At 38.2% G+C, this 22746-nt stretch overlaps 2 protein-coding genes across 2 annotated transcripts; both read left to right on the top strand.

The window, feature by feature from the left end:
• The first annotated feature begins 4501 nt into the window (after positions 1-4501).
• On the top strand, positions 4502-8225 carry LOC6594255 (intraflagellar transport protein 56). Its single transcript, XM_002019942.2, has 6 exons — positions 4502-4513; positions 5807-6145; positions 6201-6368; positions 6443-7345; positions 7404-7864; positions 7930-8225. Exons 2-6 carry the CDS (start codon positions 6143-6145, stop codon positions 8126-8128), a joined length of 1734 nt encoding a protein of 577 aa, XP_002019978.1. The 5' UTR covers positions 4502-4513; positions 5807-6142; the 3' UTR covers positions 8129-8225.
• A 9957-nt stretch (positions 8226-18182) lies between these two features.
• On the top strand, positions 18183-19965 carry LOC6594256 (muscle M-line assembly protein unc-89). The gene has a single exon (XM_002019943.2). It carries the CDS (start codon positions 18252-18254, stop codon positions 19848-19850), a length of 1599 nt encoding a protein of 532 aa, XP_002019979.1. The 5' UTR covers positions 18183-18251; the 3' UTR covers positions 19851-19965.
• The last annotated feature ends 2781 nt before the right edge of the window (positions 19966-22746 follow it).

Below are 22746 nucleotides of genomic sequence, written 5' to 3' on the forward strand. Positions count from 1 at the left end.
CTGGGTATCTGCCAGTCGTCACATTTTAAGTGTATCGCTTCTATATTTTTTTTCTTACTCTTTTTTGTGTGTATTTTTTCTGAAGAGAAAATTGCGAACTTGCGAAATGAAGTGCAAAATTCAAACGGAAATTGAAATGGCAATGACAGAGTCCTTCTCTCTTCTGCTCAAATGCTGGGTTTTTTACACCCAAGATTTCCCTTTTTCCCATTTTTTACCCCACTCAGCGGCAGTGCCAGTGCCAGCGCCAGAGCCAGAGCCGGAGCCTTTTCCTGTCGAGAAGGTTCTCTCGGACTTTGGCTTTATCCTGTAGGAGCAGAGAACATGTGCCGCTCCCTGCAGTTGCATACCCGAATATATATAAATATTTATACAAAATGAAGTTGAGAAAATGGCGATTTTCTCAAGCGTAAACTAAACACTTGAAATGCGAAAATAAATAAAAAGAGTGGACATCTTGGGCGAATTTATTGGTCATGATGATGATGATGATGGCCCACAAGGGCTTAGCACAAATGCTGAATGCCACTGAAGCATGCATAATAATGGGCCACTGAACCTGTACTTTTCCAACTTCAAATTGGGTTTTCGGCCAAGAGCTGTGAAAGGGTTGGGCGGGGGGCAGGGATTTGACTAAGATTTTTGATGGTTTAGCGTTCAATTTTTAAAGTGTTTTCAGGCTTTTTTTTACCCTCGAGCGAATAAACATTCGGAATGCAGCATCCAGCACTTTCACTAAACCGAAATTCCCCACAGGCTGTTCCAAAATAAATTCGTTAGCTGCATACTGTTTGGGGGGATGGAGTGGAGTGGAATGCAAATAGATGGAAAGAGAAAGCAATGAGAGTGCCACGGGGGGTACGTATATGATCCCAAAAATAGGAAAAGAATTTTGAGGTTTTTGTGAACCGATTTTGGTATACGCTTTTGTTAGAAGTAAAAGAGTGGTTATGTAGAATTTTTCAGAAATGATAGTATTTTTTTTTTATTTTTAAGTGTATAATTTTAAAAATGTTGATATTTTGTTCGAGATATAACTGTATTTTATTTTTTAGTATTTTTCAGAATTTTTTAGTGTATTTTCCTTTATTTTGGGTTAATTTTTTAGAAATGTTTGTTAGAAGTAATAGATTTAAAACATTTCAGTATTTTTTTTATATTTTTTTTTTTATATTTTATTTTATTATAAATTTCTCTTGTTTGAGAAGTAAAAGAGTGTCTGTGTAGTATTTTTCAGAAATTGCAGTACTTTTTTCAATTTTTTAAGTGTAAAATTTCAGAAATGTTAGTATATTGTTGTATATTGTATTGTATATTGTTTTAGATATAACAGTATTTTAGTTATCAGAAATTCAAAAATTGTTTGGTATTTTTTCCTTTTTTTTTTGTATAATATATAAATTCGGAAACTTTTTTTCAAGACAAATTGTTTGTTTTTAGAAATGTAAGTATTTTTAAAGAAATTTGTAGTATTTTTCAGGAAGTCTTTTTATTTATTTTAGTGTTTTTCCTTCCCTATAATAGATGTGAGATATAGACCAAGGTTTGTTTAAATTTTCATTGAAAATACATATTCACACCGCAATCTTCAAGAATGAAAAATATTATGCTTCAAAAAATATCTATATGTATACAGTTGTTTATGCTGATAAAAAATATATTTACTTACCCAATTCAAGGACAAAATATCATGCAGCAGAGCCCCTCGCGTGGGTTGCTGTAATCCCTCTCTGGAAAAAAAGAGTATACAAATCAGACAAACTGTTGTTTGCAATTAGAAGCAAATAAACTAAATTGTTTCGTGGTTCCGTAGCTTTCGACCGAAGAGAACCATTTTCAAATTTGTTTAGTGCACACGCACTCACTGACACACACACAGATGCAAGCAGAAACCACTCACACACAGATACAAACTGTAGCGTGGTCTTCATTTTTGTAGCAATTGCATTATTGGTAAATGTGTGAAATGCGTGTATTTTTGGCTGATTTTTCCCTTGTCAATTTGTGGACTAGACACTCTCTAGTCCTCTCCTCTTGACCGGATTTGGAGGGGATTCTACGCGATTTGTCGCATTTACATATTTTAATTAAAACATAAATTTCGCGTTTTGGCCAGGCCAGAGCCATAGCCGAATATCGGTTTTCGTTTAGTGTGTGAAAATCCAGAGAGAATATTTTGCATTTTCCGTGTGTGGGGATTGACTAAAGTTTTTAGGAAATTTAAACCAAAATTTAAAGCTATGTATGTATATTGATGATGATATTTAAGGTTCTTATGAAATATCCTCCTTTGATCAATATTTTAGGATTCAACTTCTTTTATTTTATTTTATTGTTTTAAGTAAGAATTTTAGGTATTTTTATGAAAAATAATTTTTAATTTAATTTTATGTTTTTTCCACTATTTAATTATTTTCAACGGTTAATTATGTTTTAAGAATTTTTACAATTTTTTTTTATATTAATTTTTGTATATTATTTTCTTAAATTATTTTTTTTGTATTAATTTTTAAATTATTTTTTATATTCATTTTTAAAATTAATTTTTTTTGTTCATTTTTTAATTTTTTTTTTATATATATATTTTTTTTTTAATTTTATTTTTTATATTCATTTTTAAATTTTCTGTTCATAGCTTTCATATTTTTTGTAATACATATTTTAATTTTTTATATATTTTTAATAACAATTTTTCACATTTAATATTTTGTATATAATTTTAAAAATGTTATATTTTTGATTATAATTTTTTAAGAAGAAATTCAGTATTAATTCTATAACATTCAGTATTTTTATCAGATATTTCAGTATTTTTTATCCAGAAAATATTGTATTTTGACCATTATTTTCTCGGTATCTTCTATCTTAAGGTATGGATACTTTTAAAACTCTTTTTCGTAATCTTGGCGTCTTCTCTTTTGGGTCAAAGAACATGTTTTCTTTTCTCACAAACTTTTGCACTGTTTCTATTCATCAAATGCAAATTTTGGTCATCTTCCTAGAGAAACTACCGGCCAGAAAACAACCCCTAACTAAAGATACAAATATCGCGCAAAACAGTCACTTTCTTTTGCCTTTTCCTCAGTATTTTCTCCAGATGTAGCAGATACAACAATTACTGTACATTTCTGGTTTCTCTGATCTACTTTTGACGTGTTCGATGTTTTTTCGCATACCTTTTGGTTTATTTTAATAAATATTTCAACAGCCACACAACGCACATCACCGCTCCACTATCCCTCCGATACATCCACCTGCATATAGCTGGAGCAGATACTAGTTTAGTATCTACTAAATATTTAAAAGCACCGTCAGATCGTAAAAGCAAAATGTATGCAAAGTACATGTCATGGCAGCAATCGAGGTGTAAAAAAGAGCACAAGATAAAAAGAGGAAAGAAAAAAGAAAAAAACTTTAAATAAATAAAACAGAAGACCAGAAGAAGACGTGGAGGAACCTGTGTGCACGGAGGGAGGAGGGAGGCTGCGAGGGAATGTTGCCAACTATATTGAATAAAGTTAGTATCTGTCGGTATGTTGCGCCTCATCGTGTGCCCTATACATAGGATATATAGATATATATTAAATATATATATTTACTCCATGTATATTACGTTTTTCTAAGCCATTTCTTGCTTACATTTTGGTGCAAAACGGTGCCAGGCAAGTCAACGGAGATTCTTACACACATCGGAGTAAGTGTTTTTTTTTATGGTAGTAGTAGGTTTGTGTATTATATAGTTGTGTCTGTGTGTGTGTCTTGGAGAAATGTATCTGTCTGTTAGATGGGTGTTTCTCTGCCTTAGTCCTAGAGAGTAGCATCTACGTGTCCGCGTATCTAATATAAACGTAAATTGGCAAACATTTTGCCCTCAAACATTTTTTTACATGTATTTTTTATGGTATTTCAGTGGCATGAAGATTTGTACGCATTTTATGGACTGTATATCTAAAATATCGAAACAGAAAATAGTGCCTGTGTAGTATTTTTGTTGAAACTTTAGTATTTTCATAGACAATTAAATATTTATTTAATAAACTTAGCTATTTTCCAAGAAAAATTTGGTATTTTTTAATAATTTAACATTTTTAATAATTTTTTAATTTACGAAAATACTAAATGTTTTTATATGTCAGTATTTTTTGAACATTTTAGCATTTTCAAAGCTATTTTCTATTAGAAGCCATAGAATTTTTTCATAAATTGCAGTATTATTTTTATTTTCTTCAAAATAAAGTGTTTGTTCAGAATTTTTTTGTATTTTATTCATGAAAGTTAGTATTTTTCGATGAAGTTATAGTATTTTTTAGAAATTGCAGTATTTTTTCAATTTTCTTCAAAATATAGTGGTTCTTCAGAATTTTATAGTATTTTTTTCATGAAAGTTAGTATTTTTTTCATGAGTGTTAGTATTTTTTTGATAAATTTTCTTGATAAAGTAGAAAATGTTGTGGTTTTTTTCTTAGAAATTACAATCGCTCTTTCGACTTGTTAAACATTTCCTTACGAATCGGTAATTAAAATCGTTAATGAATGAGTTTCACATCGGTGTTTATTTTTAAGAATCCTTTCAATGAATATAAGAAGGCTTTATCTAGCAGCCAATGTTTACAATTTCCATACATTTGCCCCAACTATTTGTTGTTGTTGATGTTTTTTCCCACTTGTTTTTCCACTCGATGGGCATACGAAACTTTTCTCAGGAAATAGCAAAAATACCTCCAGACATGTCCGTCAGCTCTGGCTGCGAATGGGAGAATGTGAATATGAATGCAAAGGCGAATGCGAATGCGAATACGAGTGTGGTGCTGATTGTGTTGAGTCTCCATTATGCAGTGTCAGCAATGAAGGAGAAAAATAAGAGAGATAGAGAAAATTCCCAGAGGATTGCAGGAGAAGTACTTGGATTGACGCATGGCATATCTCTTGAGGCAGAGGCTGCGCATATTTATGATTCGTGTGTGTGTGTGTTTGTGTGTGCGTCTTATAAATAAAGCAAATGGCAAAATGGAAATGCAACTGCAACCAGAATCTGCATCCAGGAGGAGCAGTAGGAACATCTGAAACTGTGTCAACAATGCGTGCCATAAGGCACACAATCGTACTCGCTCGCATTCGCATCCACATCCTCTTAGCCATCACCTTTTGTTGTTTGCATGGATGAAGGAATGTATGTACATCCTCGGACTGTGAGAACTTCTTACAGAAGCGTTCAAGAGATATTCTGGAATGCCAGCCGAACGACTGAGGGGGGAAAACAAACACACCAGACTCAATAGGATACACGCTGAGAAAAGTCGAAGAGCACAAAAGAAGAGAAATGCAACTATATGTATATTAAATTCAAAAATATATGTATATATATAAAATAAAAAATATAAAAATAATAATAATACAAAAAAATAAAAATAATAATACATATAAATAAAAATAATATGTAAAATAGTTCAAATATTAAATAAACTATTATAAAACACTTTAAAATAAATATTAAACTTGAAGGAAATATATTTTATTTCAATATATACAAAAATGTATGCTTTACATATGTTTTATATGTGAAAATATTTCTTAAGTATAATATTAGCATTTTAATGCCAAAAAAGGTGAGTGCAAAACACTTACGTTTTTCAATATCCAATCAGATAAAATCTCTGGGTAGACATTTGTAATTCTGAGTGTAAATAATAAAATGGCATGACTTTTTTGTCTGGCTGTATGCGAGCGAGGATATCTTGAACACATTTGCTGACATCAGCAGGACAGCGAAACAGCATTTCCAAAAAAAAAATGTATATCTCCCCAGAATTAAGGGTTGCGCTCTGTCGGGGGATCAACAGTTGGTTGTGCCACAGTTACAGTTACAGGCCACCGCTTGCTGGACGCATTGGGGCATGGCAGGACAACGACAGGGACAGGGACAGGCACAGGGATAGGGGCAGAGCAGCAACTGCTTTATCGACGCTATGTAGGTTGCCAAGCGACCGTAACCAAAGCGTTTGCTTTGCTCCAAAGCAGAAAATCCAAAACACACAGAACACAGAAGCCGCACAGCCGTAAGAAAGGAAGGCAAAAATCTAGTAAAAGAAAAAAGAGGAAAAAACGAAGACAACTCTTGTGAAAAGGATAAACGCTGCAGAAAATGGTAAGAAATGTAGCTTGAAAATTGTTGTCAGATACTTATGCGTGTTCTGCCACAGATACTTTCACGTGGAAAAACCGACTCGGCCAGCTCTAGGCACACGAACAGCACCAGCGGCGGAGCAGCCCCTGGAGGAGCTGGCAAGCAACGCAAGGCCCCAGCACCGACCACCCTAGAGGATTTCATCATCAAAAGGGACTACACGGGGGCCAGGGCATTTCTAGAGGTATTACACAGTCTCGGGGGTGGAGATTAAACTATAATCTAAATAAATAAATAATCTATTCCGTTGTCCTGTAGTACACCAACGATGAGGATGATGATGAGGAAAATGAGGCGGCCGGAGGTGCAGCAGCCAGTGGTTTGAAGCAACGACAAGTGGATCAATGGATTGCCTTTTGCAATTTCCATTTGGGTGACTATCAGCAGGCCCTCACGCAGTACAAGGCCATCCAAAAGACAAGCGACAAGGCCAACGTGGAGCTCAATCTGGCCGTGTGCATGTTCTATCTGGGTCTCTACGAGGAGGCCCATCAACTGGTGTCGAATACATCCGAGGAGAGTCCTCTCAAGCAGCGTCTGCTCTTCCATTTGGTCCACAAATTGGGCAGCGTTGAGGAGTGGGCGGAACTGCACGATGATCTGGAGAATTCCTCGAGTGTGGAGCAGCAGCTGAGTCTCGCGTCGATGCATTACCTTCGGGCGCACTATCAGGAGGCCATCGACGTGTACAAGCGTGTCCTGGTGGACAACAAGGACTACATGGCCATCAATGTGTATCTGGCGTTGTGTTTCTACAAATTGGACTACTACGATATGTCCCAGGAGGTCCTCGATGTGTATCTCGGCCAGCATTCGGACAGCACCATTGCCATTAATCTGAAGGCCTGCAATCGATTTCGTTTGTTCAACGGCCGTGTGGCCGAGCAGGAGATCAAAAATATCGCCGATAATGGCACCTTTGGTGCGGATCTTTTGCGTCACAATCTGGTGGTGTTTCGGAATGGCGAAGGAGCCCTGAGGGTCCTGCCGGGACTGCTTAATATCGTGCCAGAGGCCCGTCTGAATCTGGCCATTTACTATCTGAAACAGGGCGATGTCCAGGAGGCCCACGCCTTGATGAAAGAACTGCAACCCACATCGCCACACGAGTACATACTCAAGGGTGTGGTTCATGCCGCTTTGGGGCAACAATTGGGTTCGGTAGGGCATCGAATCTTTGGTCCTTGGCTTTATATACATCTATTTTTATTATTGGCAGAAGGAACACATAAAAACCGCGCAGCAGAATCTTCATTTGGTTGGCAGTTCGGCCACAGAATGTGATACGATACCCGGGCGCCAGAGCATGGCCTCGGCCTTCTTTCTCTATCAACAGTTCGAGGAGGTCCTGGTGTACATGAACTCCATAAGGAGTTACTTTGTGAACGATGACGTTTTCAACTATAATTTCGCACAGGCCAAATGTGCCACAGGCTACTACAAGGAGTCCGAGGAGCTGCTGATGCAAATCACAGACATGGACATCAAGAATCAGCACACATACTGCATGATCCTGGCCAAGTGCCACATCCATTGCAACCATCCGGAGCTGGCGTGGAATGTTTTCATCACGCGGGACACCAATGCCGAAGCCTTTCTGCTCCTGCAGCTGATTGCCAATGAATGCTACAAATGCGAGGAGTTCTGGGTGGCCGCCAAGGCATTCGATATGCTCGAAAAGTGAGTTTACTTTCGGTTTACCCAATTCCAAAATGTAATCCCTGGTCTATACATCTTTTCCCTAGACTCGATCCCAGTCCGGAGAATTGGGAGGGTAAGCGGGGTGCCTGCGCGGGTGTCTTGTATGCCATGGCCACAAAAGCCCATCGGGGACGTCCTGGCGGTGGCATATCAGAGGTCATTGGTATACTCAGGGAATCATCCAATTCTCAGGCAGAGGCCATGATCAAAACTATACGTAAACATATTAGTAATTTTAAATAGGGGGAATCAAGGTTTCTTTTAGTAAATTAAGGAACAATTTTTGAAATTTATTCATAGAAAATAGAAAAGGAATTTAGAAAAAATCCTAGTAATAAATCGAAAGCCTCTATAGCCTTTAATATGCTCAAAGCCTTTAATGAAACATTTTGAAGACCGAAAAAATATTTTCTCCCAAAAAAAGTATCAAAAAAAGTTTCCAAAAACTTACAATAATTCTATTATGCCGCCCAAAACCGTTTCCGAAACGGTTATCCTTCCAAAAGAGCAGCCGATTATCGTTTCCTATAGGGTTAAAGTTCCCAAAACGCAGCATAAAGATGTTTTCAATGCGGTTAGAGTCGAAAGAGAGTTTGAAACTGGAAATAAAGGCTCTTACGATAAAGAAAAACCTACAGAAAAGGTATTTAATGATTTCCACAGCACTTTTCAGATTAAAAAAATTACCCAAAGATAGTCGCAAAAGCAAAAAGAGAATGCCCAATCCAACCCAAAGCGGAAAGAAGCAAAACATAAAAAAAAAAACATAATTTCCATACACAAAAATACAAAAAAAAATATAATTAAATAAATGAATCTTAATAAAAAAAGTAATTTACAAAATTAATTCTAATCAAATATTGCAAATAACAACAACCACACTTGCAGGGTATCTGAAAACAAAAAAATAATTATTTTACTGACACAATGCAGAGAGGGGGAAAACAGCAAGAAACATTCTCGACTCTGTATTAGCTCAGGCTAAAAAAAAAACAAAAACAATTATTATACCCGATACTCAAAATGAGTATTGGGGTATATTAGATTTGTGGTGAAAGTGGATGTGTGTAACGTCCAGAAGGAATCGTTTCCGACCCCATAATGTATATATATTCTTGATCAGCATCAAAAGCCGAGTCGATTGAGCCATGTCTGTCTGTCTGTCCGTCCGTCTGTCCGTCTGTCCGTCCCCTTCAGCGCCTAATGCTCAAAGACTATAAGAGCTAGAGCAACGATGTTTTGGATCCAGACTTCTGTGATATGTCACTGCTACAAAAATATTTCAAAACTTCGCCCTGCCCACTACCGCACACACAAAGGACGAAAATCTGTGGCATCCACATTTTTAAAGATACGATAAAACCAAAAACGCAGACTCGTAGAGGATGACCATATCTTCTAGAGTGTAAAATCTCAACTAGATCGTATAATTATTAGAGCCAGAATCAAGACAACAATTTCATTCTTTCTCGCTCTGTCTCTCTCTAACACACAGGTTTCATGGTCGGTTTCGCCAATTGAAAAATATGAGTTCAAGGATCTCAGAACCTATAAGAGCCAGAGCAACCAAATTTGGTATCCACACTCCTGTGATATCGGACCTTGACCGTTTCGGGTCGCCACACCCCCTTCCGCCCACGTAATGGACGAAAATCTGAGGCATACACAAATCTCAGAGACTATTAAGGCTAGAGTAACCAAATTTGGTACACACACTCCCTTAAGATGTCACTATAAAACGTATATCTCAAAATTTCGCCCCACCCCACTCCGCCCCCACAAAGAACGAAAATCTGTGGCATCCACAATTTTGAAGATACGAGAAAACTAAAAACGCAGAATCATAGATAATGATCATATCTATCTATCTGAATCTGGATCAGATCAGATAATTTTTATAGCCAAAGGGAACAAATCAATTTGCACTGGCTACGCAGCGTCCGACGTCACGCTCAGACTGATTTTCTGTCTCTCTCGCACGCACTCTTCGTCGTGTCGCTTAATATTAGCGGCGTCTGCCGGAGGAGAGCCATACTGACTTAGTATCGGGTATAACTGTAGAGTTGCGGTGTCCGCAGCAACTCACAACGTTCCCCCTCGTTTGTTTTTGTATTCTTTCTATCGAGACACACCGACTCGACGCTGACCGAGGCATTGACGAAGCCGAGTAGCATTTCGGAGGCGAAGGTAGCGTAAAAAATAATTGAAGTAGTAGCCCCGCGCGCCCGTACCATGAAGCGTCAAACGAAAATTTAAAGAGAATTTGTTCCTCATGCAACATCTTGGTATTGTATAGTCTTTGGCCATACTGACTTAGTATCGGGTATAACTGTAGAGTTGCGGTGTCCGCAGCAACTCACAACGTCCCCCCTCGTATTTCGTCTCTTTTTGACACGTTTGTTGGTCGATCCACGGGCTGCGCAAAGTATACCTTCGCTTACATACACACATATGTATGTACATATGTATGTATGTACCTGTATGAGTGGATAATGTATGCTTTTGTTTGAGAAATAAACTCTGTCTCACTCGCACTTGTCACTAGCCGCTCATTTGCAGACACCAATTCCCTATGTCCAAAAGCAAGAAACATACGACTCTGTATTTGCTCAGAAAAAAGAAACAAAAAGAGACTTTTTGTTCGTCTCCTCTTTCACACTTTTTTTTGCAGATCCCTAGGCCGATCGGCAAGCAGCCCAACGCTACCCAAAGCTTCCTCTGATGTGTGTAAGCATACGTGCTTTTGCTTTGCATACATACTCGTGTGCGTGCATATGTGTGTTTGCATGCGTGCTTTTGCCCGAGAAATAAATGCCAATAAGCTCTTTGTCTCACTCTCACACTAGCCGCTCATTTGCAGGCACCTTTTTCTTGTGTTGTGCGACTGATGCGTGTTCGTTCTTGCCTGTTCAGCCAAGACAAAACGAAGATAAGAAATGTGTTCGGTGTTCGGTTGAGTGGGAGATCGGGCAATTCTTTGTATTGCTTTTTGTTTGCTTGCTTCTAAGCTCATCAATTCATTTAAATTAGTTTCAAGCATAATTAATGCAAATATTTTCATGATTTAAGTGACAGAAAATCCTCTGCATGCAACCATAAATACATATCTGGTAATCCAATTTCAATAATTTGTAACCCAATTATCAGGCTCAACCGCAGGCTCCAAGTGAAATCAAATTGATTTTGAGTGTTCATATTTTCGAAATTGATTAAATCATAAGCAATGCAAAAATGATATTAATTTATTGACAAATATTTCCAGGCATCAATTTTCTCATCATTAGAGATTAATTTGTGGCACACACACACACACACACACCACTAAAATGTGGCATCCGCAAAAACACTTTGTCTAATTAATTTAATCGAAATTTTGTCTGTTGAGGAGGGGTGGGGGGGGGGGGGGGGGGGGGCATTTTGCAAAAGTTATGTCCACTTAATAAATCTGGGCCAACATCTTTCAAAAACTAATTGATAATTAATGAAATAAAATTCCATCTTCATCTTTTGCTGCTGCCAACAAAATTCTCAGCTCAATTTAATTCCCTTGAGAGGCAATTATGCTTGAAATGTAGCCCTCATCCTTACAGCTCTCTCCCTCCCCCTCTCTCTCTTTCTCTCTCTTTGTCGCCTTCTTTCTTTGCCTGCAGTTTTGCTTTTGTTCAATTTGCTGGCCATTTGCTTGCCTGCAGGCCTTGGGCCAACACCAGAGAGACACCAGGGCCAAAACGAGAGCCAAAGGCCCAGCAGCAAATGGGAGAAACGCATAATTAATGCGATTAGCAAAATGCGAAAGTGTGACAGAAATAACAACAATACGGACTATGATAATAGCAACAAAAGTGGCAGGAAATTTAAAAGGATCTACAGAATTGGGGATACTCCTTTTTACAGAATTTTTTCTTTTGTAAATGTTATCAGAAAATACCGAATTTAGGCGATTTGAGTATGCCGCTCATGCAGAATCATTAATAGGGAATTTATCTAATAGGTTTTAAAAAATAGAGGCGATCGGATCAAAAATACTGCGAGTATAAACTACGTTTACCCAGTGTGGCTTAGCAGTAAAAATTTAATTTCCATGGGAGCTCTCTACTGGCATTTGGTATAGATTGAATATATAACAAATTTTAATAAAAATATACTTTTCGAAAATATTTATTACAGATTGTGAATTTTAAATTTAAATTAAATTTTAAATATTTTAAATTCTGTGGAAATCTAAAGTTTCTCTCTAGAACATTAAAATTAGAATAATAAACTACTTTTATTTGTATTTTTTCACGGATAACCTCATAGATTACTCTTTTAGTATATTCTCAGGTCCCTGTGCGAATTTTTTAATAATAATATGGATAATGTATAGAAATTTCTGCCTTTAACCAAACGATTCGCACATTCAGCCTACCCCAAATCCCACCCTAAGTTTCCCCTAAAGTAAAAACAACGCATGAAGCCCACATTTAGGGGATCTTCTAGGTCCTTCTGCAGCCCAGTTGGAGCCTGGGCAATGGCTCGGCTCCTCCAGTAGACCAGCGGAAATGTGTCGCAGCCATTTTGTCTAATTGGCTTTGGCTGCTTAGTCGAGAGAGGAAGAGAGAGAGAGATAAACCGGAAATGGCGCAGCATTCGACTTAAATATATGTATAGATTTTTCCTGTAACACTTTTGCTAATTAGTCGAGCAAAAAATATTTAAACAGCAGTTTTCCGATGAGCAGAGAAAACTTTAAGGCAAATTCCAAGCTCGCATCTGATGCAATTTTTTCGCAAACAAAAAACTTTTGGCCGAGGCTATAAATCAGCTGGCCTCGGTCTCGGGTTCTTTGTTCTTTCTTTACGCTCTTAACAATTCCATTACAAAAATTAAAAGCAAATGCAAAGAGAGAGAGAGAATGAGAACTTTTTCCAGCTCGAAAGATAAAAAACGATGCAAAGAAAATAGTTATTAAATATTTCTTTGGCTCAATTGCTGAGCAAACTTTTCACACAGACAGCCAGTCAGCCCGTCAGCAGGCAGGCAGCACCTTACGAATAAATGAAAAGAAAAGAAAAAATTGTTAACCAAATGAAAAACAGAAAGAAGTCTTCTGATCCTGAAAGTTTTTCTTATACAGCGGATAAAGCGGATATAGCGGATATATGTATGTATACGGTTTATAATTTATGTCAGTTTTTCATTGCCCTGCAGAGAAGGTTGCCATGTCTTTGGAGGAGTCTTTTGAACTTTTTGAACAGAAAGAGGAATGATTGATTAAAAATCCGAAAAACGATCATTAAGAAAAAATTAAAGGAATATTGATTGTTTTTATTAAGATAATCCAACAAAAATCTTATATTAATACACCTCTTAATATTTAAATCAATTAAAATAAACAAATAATTATATCCCAATATCAGCCTGAAGGCCTTGTTTTTCTTGTATATTTAATTTAATAAAATTAATTAATTAAATTATTATCATTTTTAATTACGACTACTATTTAATTATTATTATTTTTATTTAATTATATTGAGTCTCGATCATGCTCCCGTTGAATACGGACGCGTTCCAACATCGTTGTGAAAGACTTTGCAGAAGCAATAAAAACGGACAAGCCCACTACAGTGGAAATAACAAACAACTTACTTGTGCGAAAACGTTTAAGCGCCCGGTACTCGTGAAACTAAGTGCCGCTCGCGAATCTAAGCGAATTTAATCTAACCTTCCCCATAACCATGCCCCACAGCCAACTGACGACCCTCATGTTTCTTGGCAGGACAGAGGAGCTCTTCCTCCTCCAAAGTCTCCCAAGTAGTCGAAACCCTTCTTTCGCAAACTACTATGCGCCACTCGCGGACACTGACGACCCAACTGCCGACGGTACCGAAGATATGGACCTCAGCCCTCACAAGGAGTGTAATGAATCCCCTATAACCAAACCAAACCAAAACCCTCTGCCTACTCCAATCATCATACCCGGGGTAAACGACATCACAATGTTCTGGTCAATGTTGGATACGTTGGCAAGCCCCGAAAATTACCGTATAAAAATAAGCACTGGAGGACAAGCACTAGACTCCTATGCAACGACTCAACCACTTACCGCAAAATCGCATCCGCGTTGATGGCTAAAGGCGTTCTCTGTCATAGCTACCAGTTGAAAGAAGAACGGTCATATAGAGTAAAAACCCAACTGAAAAACCCAAACCTATTTGGAAGATCACATCCAACTTAACGAGAGATTCGAGTCTCAGGAAGACATTGACGCGGCTGTACGCTCGCTTAATAGCCTCATCCAGGAAGCAGCTCTCTCCGCAGAACCACCCACGTCCGAGGAGCGCTCGACCCGACCTGCTGCATCACCTGACCCTCCCATCGAAAACCTTGTGCGTATCAAGAGAAGACTAAGGAAAGCTTTCATAAGAACTCACGACCCAGACACTAAAGCTCAGATGCACAGAGCGGGCAGAAACTTAAAAAGGGCCCTCGCTGAGAAAAGCAGCAAACGCTTCGACGAAATGCTAAAAAGCCAGGTCAATCTCTGGAAACTCACCCGTGGCATCAAGAGGCAGCCACTGTGCAGCTTTCCATTAAGAAACGACAACGGTACCTGGGTGAAGTCTGACTTGGAAAAAGCAGAAGCGTTCGCTAGAAATTTAGAGACCAGATTCACTCCAGCCGATGTAGCACCTCAAGATCACACGCGAGCACTCTCCTGGTACCTAGAAGCGCCCCTACAGATGTCGATACCAACCAAGCCAGTTTCACCTTCTGAAGGCCAAGCGGAAATAAAAGCTCTTGTGAACAACAAAGCTCCTGGGCACGATTTAATAGATGCCCGCATCGCAAAACCGCTCCCACGCAAGGGAGCTATGTTTCTAGTTGCACTCTACAACGCCATCCTTCGCATCGGCCACTTCCCCACCCAATGGAAGTGTGCAATGATTGTGATGATACTAAAGCCAGGTAAACCAACGTCAACCCTAGAGTCATACAGACCAATAAGCATACTGCCAGTTTTCTCCAAGATATTCGAAAGAACATTCTTGAGCAGAATGGTGGCAGAAAGCTCCGTCAAGGAAGCTATTCCACAGCACCAATTCGGTTTCAGAAGACAGCACGGGACTCCGGAACAAGTACACAGAGTGGCTCAACACATCCTCAACGCTTATGAAACTAAGCAATACTGTTCAGGGGTGTTTCTCGATGTGAAACAAGCTTTCGACAAAGTCTGGCACAAGGGACTTTTATATAAATTAAAGATTATACTACCCGCCCCCCAGTATTCAGTCATAAAGTCATTTTTGGGAGAAAGAACGTTTATTGTCACAATCAAGGTCGCTATTTCAGACATAAAAATTATCAGAGCTGGAGTTCCACAAGGCAGCGTCCTTGGGCCAATCCTGTACACATTGTTTACACGCGACATGCCGTTACCGCACGTCAACCCAAGCAACTTCCTGGTCGCCACTTACGCTGACGATACTGCTATTCTTTCATCATCCACCTGCTACAGAGCCGTTGCTGAACAACTTCAAATCTACCTCGAATCCGTGGAAAAATGGGCAAAAAAATGGAACATCACAATTAGCGAAACAAAGTCAGTTAACGTAAATTTTACTCTAAGAAGCAAGCACCCACCAGACCTAACCTTCAACGGAAATATAATTCCGCGCAAGAGCAGTCACTGCTACCTCGGTGTCCACTTCGATAAAAGCCTAACTTGGGGACCGCATATCAGAGCTACAGTCATCAAATGTCAAAACAAACTCAAAAAGTTTCACTGGCTCATGAACTCAAAAACTAAGCTTCCCCTACGCAACAAAGTCCTATTGAACAAGGCAACTATAGTCCCTACATGGATATATGCCATTCAAGTCTGGGGATGTGCATCGAAGACGCATCTGAATAAAATCAGAGGTTTGTTCGGACCACAATGCTGGAAAGAGATCTCCTCATCCCAAAAATTGGAGATCAAATAAACCATCACAGCAGTCGATACAACGATAGGCTCATTAACCATCCAAATGAAACAGCTAGAGGATTACTGCACCCCCAAATCCCACGCAGACTCAAACGTCTCCACCCATCGAACATAAAAAATAGAAAAATTTGCTGAATAACACATCATTAAAATGTATATATAAACCTAATCATTAAACTCTAATAAAAATATGTAGTAAGCCAATGTAAATATCACTAATATTAGATCATAGTTTAAGTAAAGCTGATTTCTAATAAAATAAAAAAAAAAATTTAATTATTATTTTTATTTAATTATTATTATTCTTTTATTATGGTTATTATTAATTACTATTATTTTTTAATTATTCTTATTATTTAATTATTATAATTATTTAATTATAATTATTATTATTTAATTTTATTATTATAAATTATATAATTATATATTATTAATATTTTAACGTTTTATTAATCTTAGTCGTCAATTTTATGAATAAATAAATAAATATTATAATATATATAATAAATACTACCAGAGCAGTATAGCTTATATAGTAACAATCTCTTTCTTTCTGGAAAGAACTCTTTTGTTTCTAAAGATATTTCTACAACAGATAAAATCTGACAGGGTATGTCCATTCTTCACCTCAAAATCTAGTGTCTCTCTCATTGTTTTCCTGCATTTTTCCCAAGGTCTTACCTTAGTTTTTTGTTCAACTATTAATTTGCATAATTATCGTTTCAGCATTTAAGTTCAGTTTTAGACTCTTTTGTGCACACAAACACAAGGATTTAGTACCCCATCCCAAAGACACACCCAAAAAGATTCAAAGGACACAAACAGATACGCCTCCGCCTTCGCCCCCGCCTTCGCCTTTCGCTGGGCAAACAAACTTTTAAATTCCATTAAGTGCCAATAAATTTTGCAACTGATATAGCCGGACGTCCGCCCTCTGGCGGTCATTTTCTGGTTGCCCAAGCAACTTAAAGCTATAGCTTCAGGTGTTTAATTAGGCGCAGCAGCTAATTAAGGCCGTCCCAAGAAGTTCTTTTACCTTAAAGTTATGAGCAGAGATCTGGAGATAGTTTGGAAAAAGGAAAAAGTAAAGAAAGTGAGCGGGCAGCTAATGAGGGCTGCTGCTAATGTTGGAAAATTGCAGGAAAATGAGCTGCTTTTGCAGCGAAATACACGACCCATTTAGACTTTGTTAAATATTAAAATCAAATCAAATTGCTCAAAAAAAAAAACACACACAGAAAACAACCCCAAGTGAAAGTTTAAACTAAGTTAAACAAATCCTTAATCAGTCTTAATTTAGGTTGAACTTTGGACCTCCCCATGGTCCCCACCTGTCCCAAGCCGAAGAAAACCTTCCAAAGCAATCAGAGCACAAAAAACAGCTCAGCCCAGACGACTCTCAGTCTTAACCTCAACGAATGTGCGGCTAATGTATGCATGACAGACGGACAGACAGAATGGATGGCTGAGACCCAAGGTTATCTGCATGATTAACGAGTTTCGAGGTTGAGGTGCAAAAAAAAATTAAATAAACTTTCCAGACATTATAAGAAATTCTGGCCAAAGGCCAAATTGAATTCGAAATCAGTAGAATTCCGACCCCAAAAGAAGGTATCCACACTCACATGTGACTGGCAATTCGATGTTCAAGTGTGACTCGCTATTTGACCTTCAGGCGTCACTTTTACACGTGTAACGTTTACACGTGACTGCCAAATTGACGTTTATACGTGACTGGTGACTATTCGAAAGTTAACATGTGACTGGCAATTCGACATTCACATGTGACTGACTGATTTAACGTTCACGCGTGACTTGAAATGTTACGTTTTACAAGGGAATATCCACGTAACGTTTACACGTGACTCCCACTGTGACGTTTTCACGTGACTGGCAGTTCGTCAATTAGACGTTTTCGTGTGAGTGACGATTTGAAAGTGCACATGTGACTCGCAATGCGACATTCATGTGTGACTGCAATTTTTTTACGTTCACATGTGACTGTCCATTCGACAAAAATTTAAAAATTTTACATTGACACGGGACTGGAAATTCGACTTTTCCGTGTGGCTGATAATTCCACGTTCTTAACGTTTACACGTGACTGCCAATTGGACGCTTACACGTGACAGGCATTGCAACAATCGAATAGCATTTCCAAATTCAGTTTGACTGAAACACTTGATTAACTGAATTTCTCAACTCATTTCCAAAATAAAATTCGAAAATTCGAAAATTTACCATTGAAAAAGTACTCTAAAAGAATATACAAATCAGAAGTAGATACAAAATCGTGTAGTACACTCAGATACACCTATTGAAACAACGAAAAATTTCTCTAGTTAATAATTATTATTTTTTTCTTTTCCGAATTCGAACAAATTTTCGTAGAGAGGAACGATGAGTGCGGACGAAGGCAAAGCGAAGCCCAGCGTGTACGAGCATCTGATGCATCACAGCATCAAGCGTCAGTTCGAGCGGAATGGCACAATGTCGGCCCTGCGCAGTGGAGTGCATGTGAAAGTCCTCAAGATGATCAAGACGAATCTAGGCGGCAGCAAAGATGAGCCTTTGGCGGGGCCTGGGGTAGCCCTAGGCCATGATTCATTCAAGGAGAATGGTCTATCGAGTCTCATCAACCAACTGATGATGGAGTACTTTGAATGGTTCGGCTATAGGCATACAATGGAAACATTTAAGATGGAGACGGGTGAGAAGATCCTACCACGCCAGGAGATCGAAGAGCGACTGGCCGGGAAATTCCAATTGAAGGATGTTCCCATTTTGGTGCAATTAGTATTACGAAATCAGGATAGTCCTCCGAAGAAGAACTTAAAAGTGACCCCAAAGAAGATTGTGAAGCTCCCACTGCCAGTAGCAAAGAAGACGATGAAGCGCCAACTGCCAGAGAAAGCCATGAGGCACCTAATTCCAGAGAAGTCCGTGAAGCAGCAGCTGTCAGAGAAATCCGTAAAGCAGAAACTGCCAGAGAAGTCCGGGAAGCCCAAACTAGCAGAGAAGCCCGTGAAGCAGCAACTGCCAGACAAGTCCGGAAAGCAGCAACTGCCAGAGATTTCTGGACGCAAGATCCAACTCCCCGAGATATCTGGACGTAGGCTACAACTCCCTGAGAATTCCATACCCGAACGTTGCCCCAAACTGAAGGAAAAGCTCGAGACTCTGCGAACCCTGAAGGAAACGGCCAAAACGGATTGGAATATTCCTGTTTCGAAATTGGTGCAAAACAATCGAAAACTCACTCAAGGCCAGATCAAAAAGCCCGACACCGTTGTCAAGACTCAAATGAAAGAGAATCAAAAGGCATCTTTTGCAACTCCTCGAAAGGAGACGCCGGAGAGTAGGCCCCCCGTCAATAGCTCAGAGTCGGATGAGCTTCCCAGCTACGATGAGCATAGCGATGCCTCATCCGATATACCCGATAGGCACTACTACGTCGAGGAGGAGCCACCGGAGGTCAGCTACGCCCCAGGACATGGCGAAGAGGGGCCCTACATTGACAAGCAGAACAAGGCCGAGACGCTCTACCAGCAGTATCAGGATGAGAAACCTATCGACACATCGAAAGGGATGAACAAACAGAAATCGATAGCTTCCAAGCATCCGCCATCGAAAAAATCAGCGCTAACAACCATCAAGAAATCAGCCATCAAAAGTAAGGCTTTCGATGTTCCCGAGTTTATTGTCACGATGACATCAAGGAACAAAGCCCGCGACGGCCTGGATCTGAACAAATCGATGAGCTGCAAGAACAGATCCCCTGGTCAGAGTACCCCCGGTAGGAGTCCGCTCTGGAACAAGATGCCCGTCGAGGGGGACGAGCCCAGTCTGGCAGTGACCAAGCCCCAGTGTCCGGAGACCCACATCAATGGCATTGATCTGGACAGCAGCTCAGAGAACAACGAGTCCAGCGATGAGGATGCTGCCGGAGATGGTTACCACAACGACGACGACAATACTAGCAGCGATGAGGATGATTAATTCCCATGCAGATGCCACAACACTGGAGACTCCTCTTTTATACCAAATTTTTAAATTGTTCTTCTGGATTTCATTTTGGATCTACGATCAAATTAATAAATTCGAATGGTACAAATTTAATGGTATTTTATTGGAATTTTTCTAGTCTATTGTAGTATTTTATTGAGTTTTCTTATAGTTTGTGGTATTCATTTAGTATTTTGGTGTATGGTATTTAATATTTATCTGGAATTTTGATCGTATTTTTTCGGGTATCATTATTGTATTTATTAGTATAAGTATTTATCTGTTAATTTTGTGGTATTTATATAGTACTTTCAGTGTTTTATGGAATTTATTTAGCATTTTACTGGCATTTATTATCAGGTATTTTTGAAATATTTATCTAATAATTAATTAGTATTTATCCGGTATTTATTTCGTATTTTTCTGGTATTTATTTAGTATTCATCTGGTAGTTATTTAGTATTTATCTGTTTTTTATAGTGTTTTTTTCTAGTACGATTATGGTATTTATCTGGTATTTGTGTAGTATTTATCCGGTATCTATTTATTATTTAGGTATTTTTGGAGTATTTTTCGGGTATTTATTTAATATTTATCTGGTATTTTTATAGTATTTTTATTTTGTATTTATCTGGTTTTTTTGTATTTTTACTTGAACTTTGTGATATTTTCTAGTATTTTGCTGGTATTTATTGGAAATGTTGTGCCTATGATATCTTTAGCTTTACTCTAGAGTCTTATGCCATCTCCCAGCCCACTTCTAAACAGGTTCACGTCTCACTCTCAACTCCAGCGCCACTCAGTTCTATTCTCAGTTCCTACTACCTTCAAATTGTGTATCGACCAACCCTCCTTGGACGACCCTTGTAGCACTGCTCATTTCACGTGTCAAACACAATGGCCCCACAAGGAACTCCCCCACTCGGTCCGGCCCATCTCTATCTCAATGTGAGTCAAAGCCCATAGGGCGCACCTTCATCCTTTCAACATCTGCATAAAATCAATCAAATTTAGTGAAATGCTTAAGAGGTTGACGAACGGATATCCCCAGCACCAGTGGATAGGCCTAATTAATTGATGGACGATGTCCTTGCTGGCCTCCGTCTCCAACTCCAGCTTGGATCCCTGCCCTTTCTGGGGTTTTGTTGCAACAGTTGCAACTGTCATAATATCGACTCATTGCTGGATGTAATTAATGGTGTTAAGACTCGCACGCCATTTTAATGCAATCCAATTGACAGGCAGCATCCGTTTTGCGTTACTGCATTTCCTCCAGTCCCGACACCTCCCCCTTCCCCCCTTCAATCATTGAAGCCATCTGGGGGATATTGATTTCAATTATAATGATGTAACACAATGGCCAATGGAACCCCAAAGGCATGTTAACTAATTGTTAACCTACCGGTTTGCTGTTGCGAATATTAAACACTCGTAGTACCCGGTAGGAGCGGCGTACTAGAGGAAACTCCAGCCAATATAAATTAATTGAATCGAAAGGAAATAGATTCTTATCGGGCGATTAATGTTGAATGGCAGGCAGAAGTTTGTGATTGGAATTGTTGCTTAATAGTTAAGGATATATGTATGTATTGAGTTTCAGATTTAAGGGAGCGATAGTGTTGAGATACTTTCGATGTGCGTTATTCTACTTTCAGTGCGATATTATTTTTGAGAACGGATTTATTCATTTAGTTTTTTCCTAATAAGTTAATCAGAAGAAAATCCTTTCATAAAACACCAGAAAACTACTATAAAATACTAGAAACATACCAGAAAATACACTAATGCATCAGATAATACTAGAAACCAAACGGAAAACATAATAATTTATAAGAAAATACTGGAAAAATACCAGAAAATAAAATAATGCATCCGAAAATACTAAAAACGAAACGGAAGATATTAAAAACAAGCCAGAAAATTCTATAAAAATACCAAAAAATACTAGAAAACACAAGAAAGTTCTAGAAACACGCAGGAAAATACTTAAGATACCAAAAAACTTAGAAAATACCGAAAACACTGGAAAATACCACAATACAAAAAAATACCAAATTAAATCTGGAAAATACCAAAACTAGTAGAAAATAACAGAAAACCATAGAAAATATTACCAAATAGAAAATACCAGAATATAATAAAACCAATCCAGAAAATACTAAAAACGAAACGGAAGATATTAAAAACAAGCCAGAAAATTATATAAAAACACTAGAAAACAGAAAGAAGTTCTAGAAACACAAAAAATACCAGAACTACTAGAAAAAAACTATGAAATACCAGAAAATAGTATTAAAAAACGGAAATTCTATAACAATATCAAAAAATACTTTAAACATACCAAAACATACTATAAACATACCAAAACATACTCTAAACATACCAAAAATACTATAAAAATACCAAAAAAATTCTATACTACATCCCAAAGAATACTAAAAACACAAGATATATAAAATAATGGAAAATACATAAAAATACCAGAAAATAAAAGAAAAAACATTGAATATACTATAAACATATCTGAAAACTCTTTTAAAATAACCATAAAATTCTCCAATATATGAGAAAAAACTAGTTCCTCAGACATTAGCATTCCCAAAACATCAGCTCCCTTTCCACGCCACCAACCCCATCAAAAACTCCATCAAAACGCACTGAGGAGGGACTCCAAAATATGGCCAAAACATGACCTGGCTGCCAGCAATAAACGTTAGCCAACTGGTGCCACGATAAATACATGGACGAGTGCGTTATATGCTAAATACATACGAGTACGTACGTATTCGGGGTATATGTATGTATGTATGTGCATATATCCATGTCATATCAATAACCTGTCTCCCCCCCAGTGCACACCACACGACGAACGGAGGAAAAATGCAATTTT

The sequence above is a fragment of the Drosophila persimilis genome, unplaced genomic scaffold (assembly GCF_003286085.1).
Source record: "Drosophila persimilis strain 14011-0111.01,24,50 unplaced genomic scaffold, DperRS2 tig00003933-arrow-pilon, whole genome shotgun sequence".
NCBI classification, from domain to species: domain Eukaryota; kingdom Metazoa; phylum Arthropoda; class Insecta; order Diptera; family Drosophilidae; genus Drosophila; species Drosophila persimilis.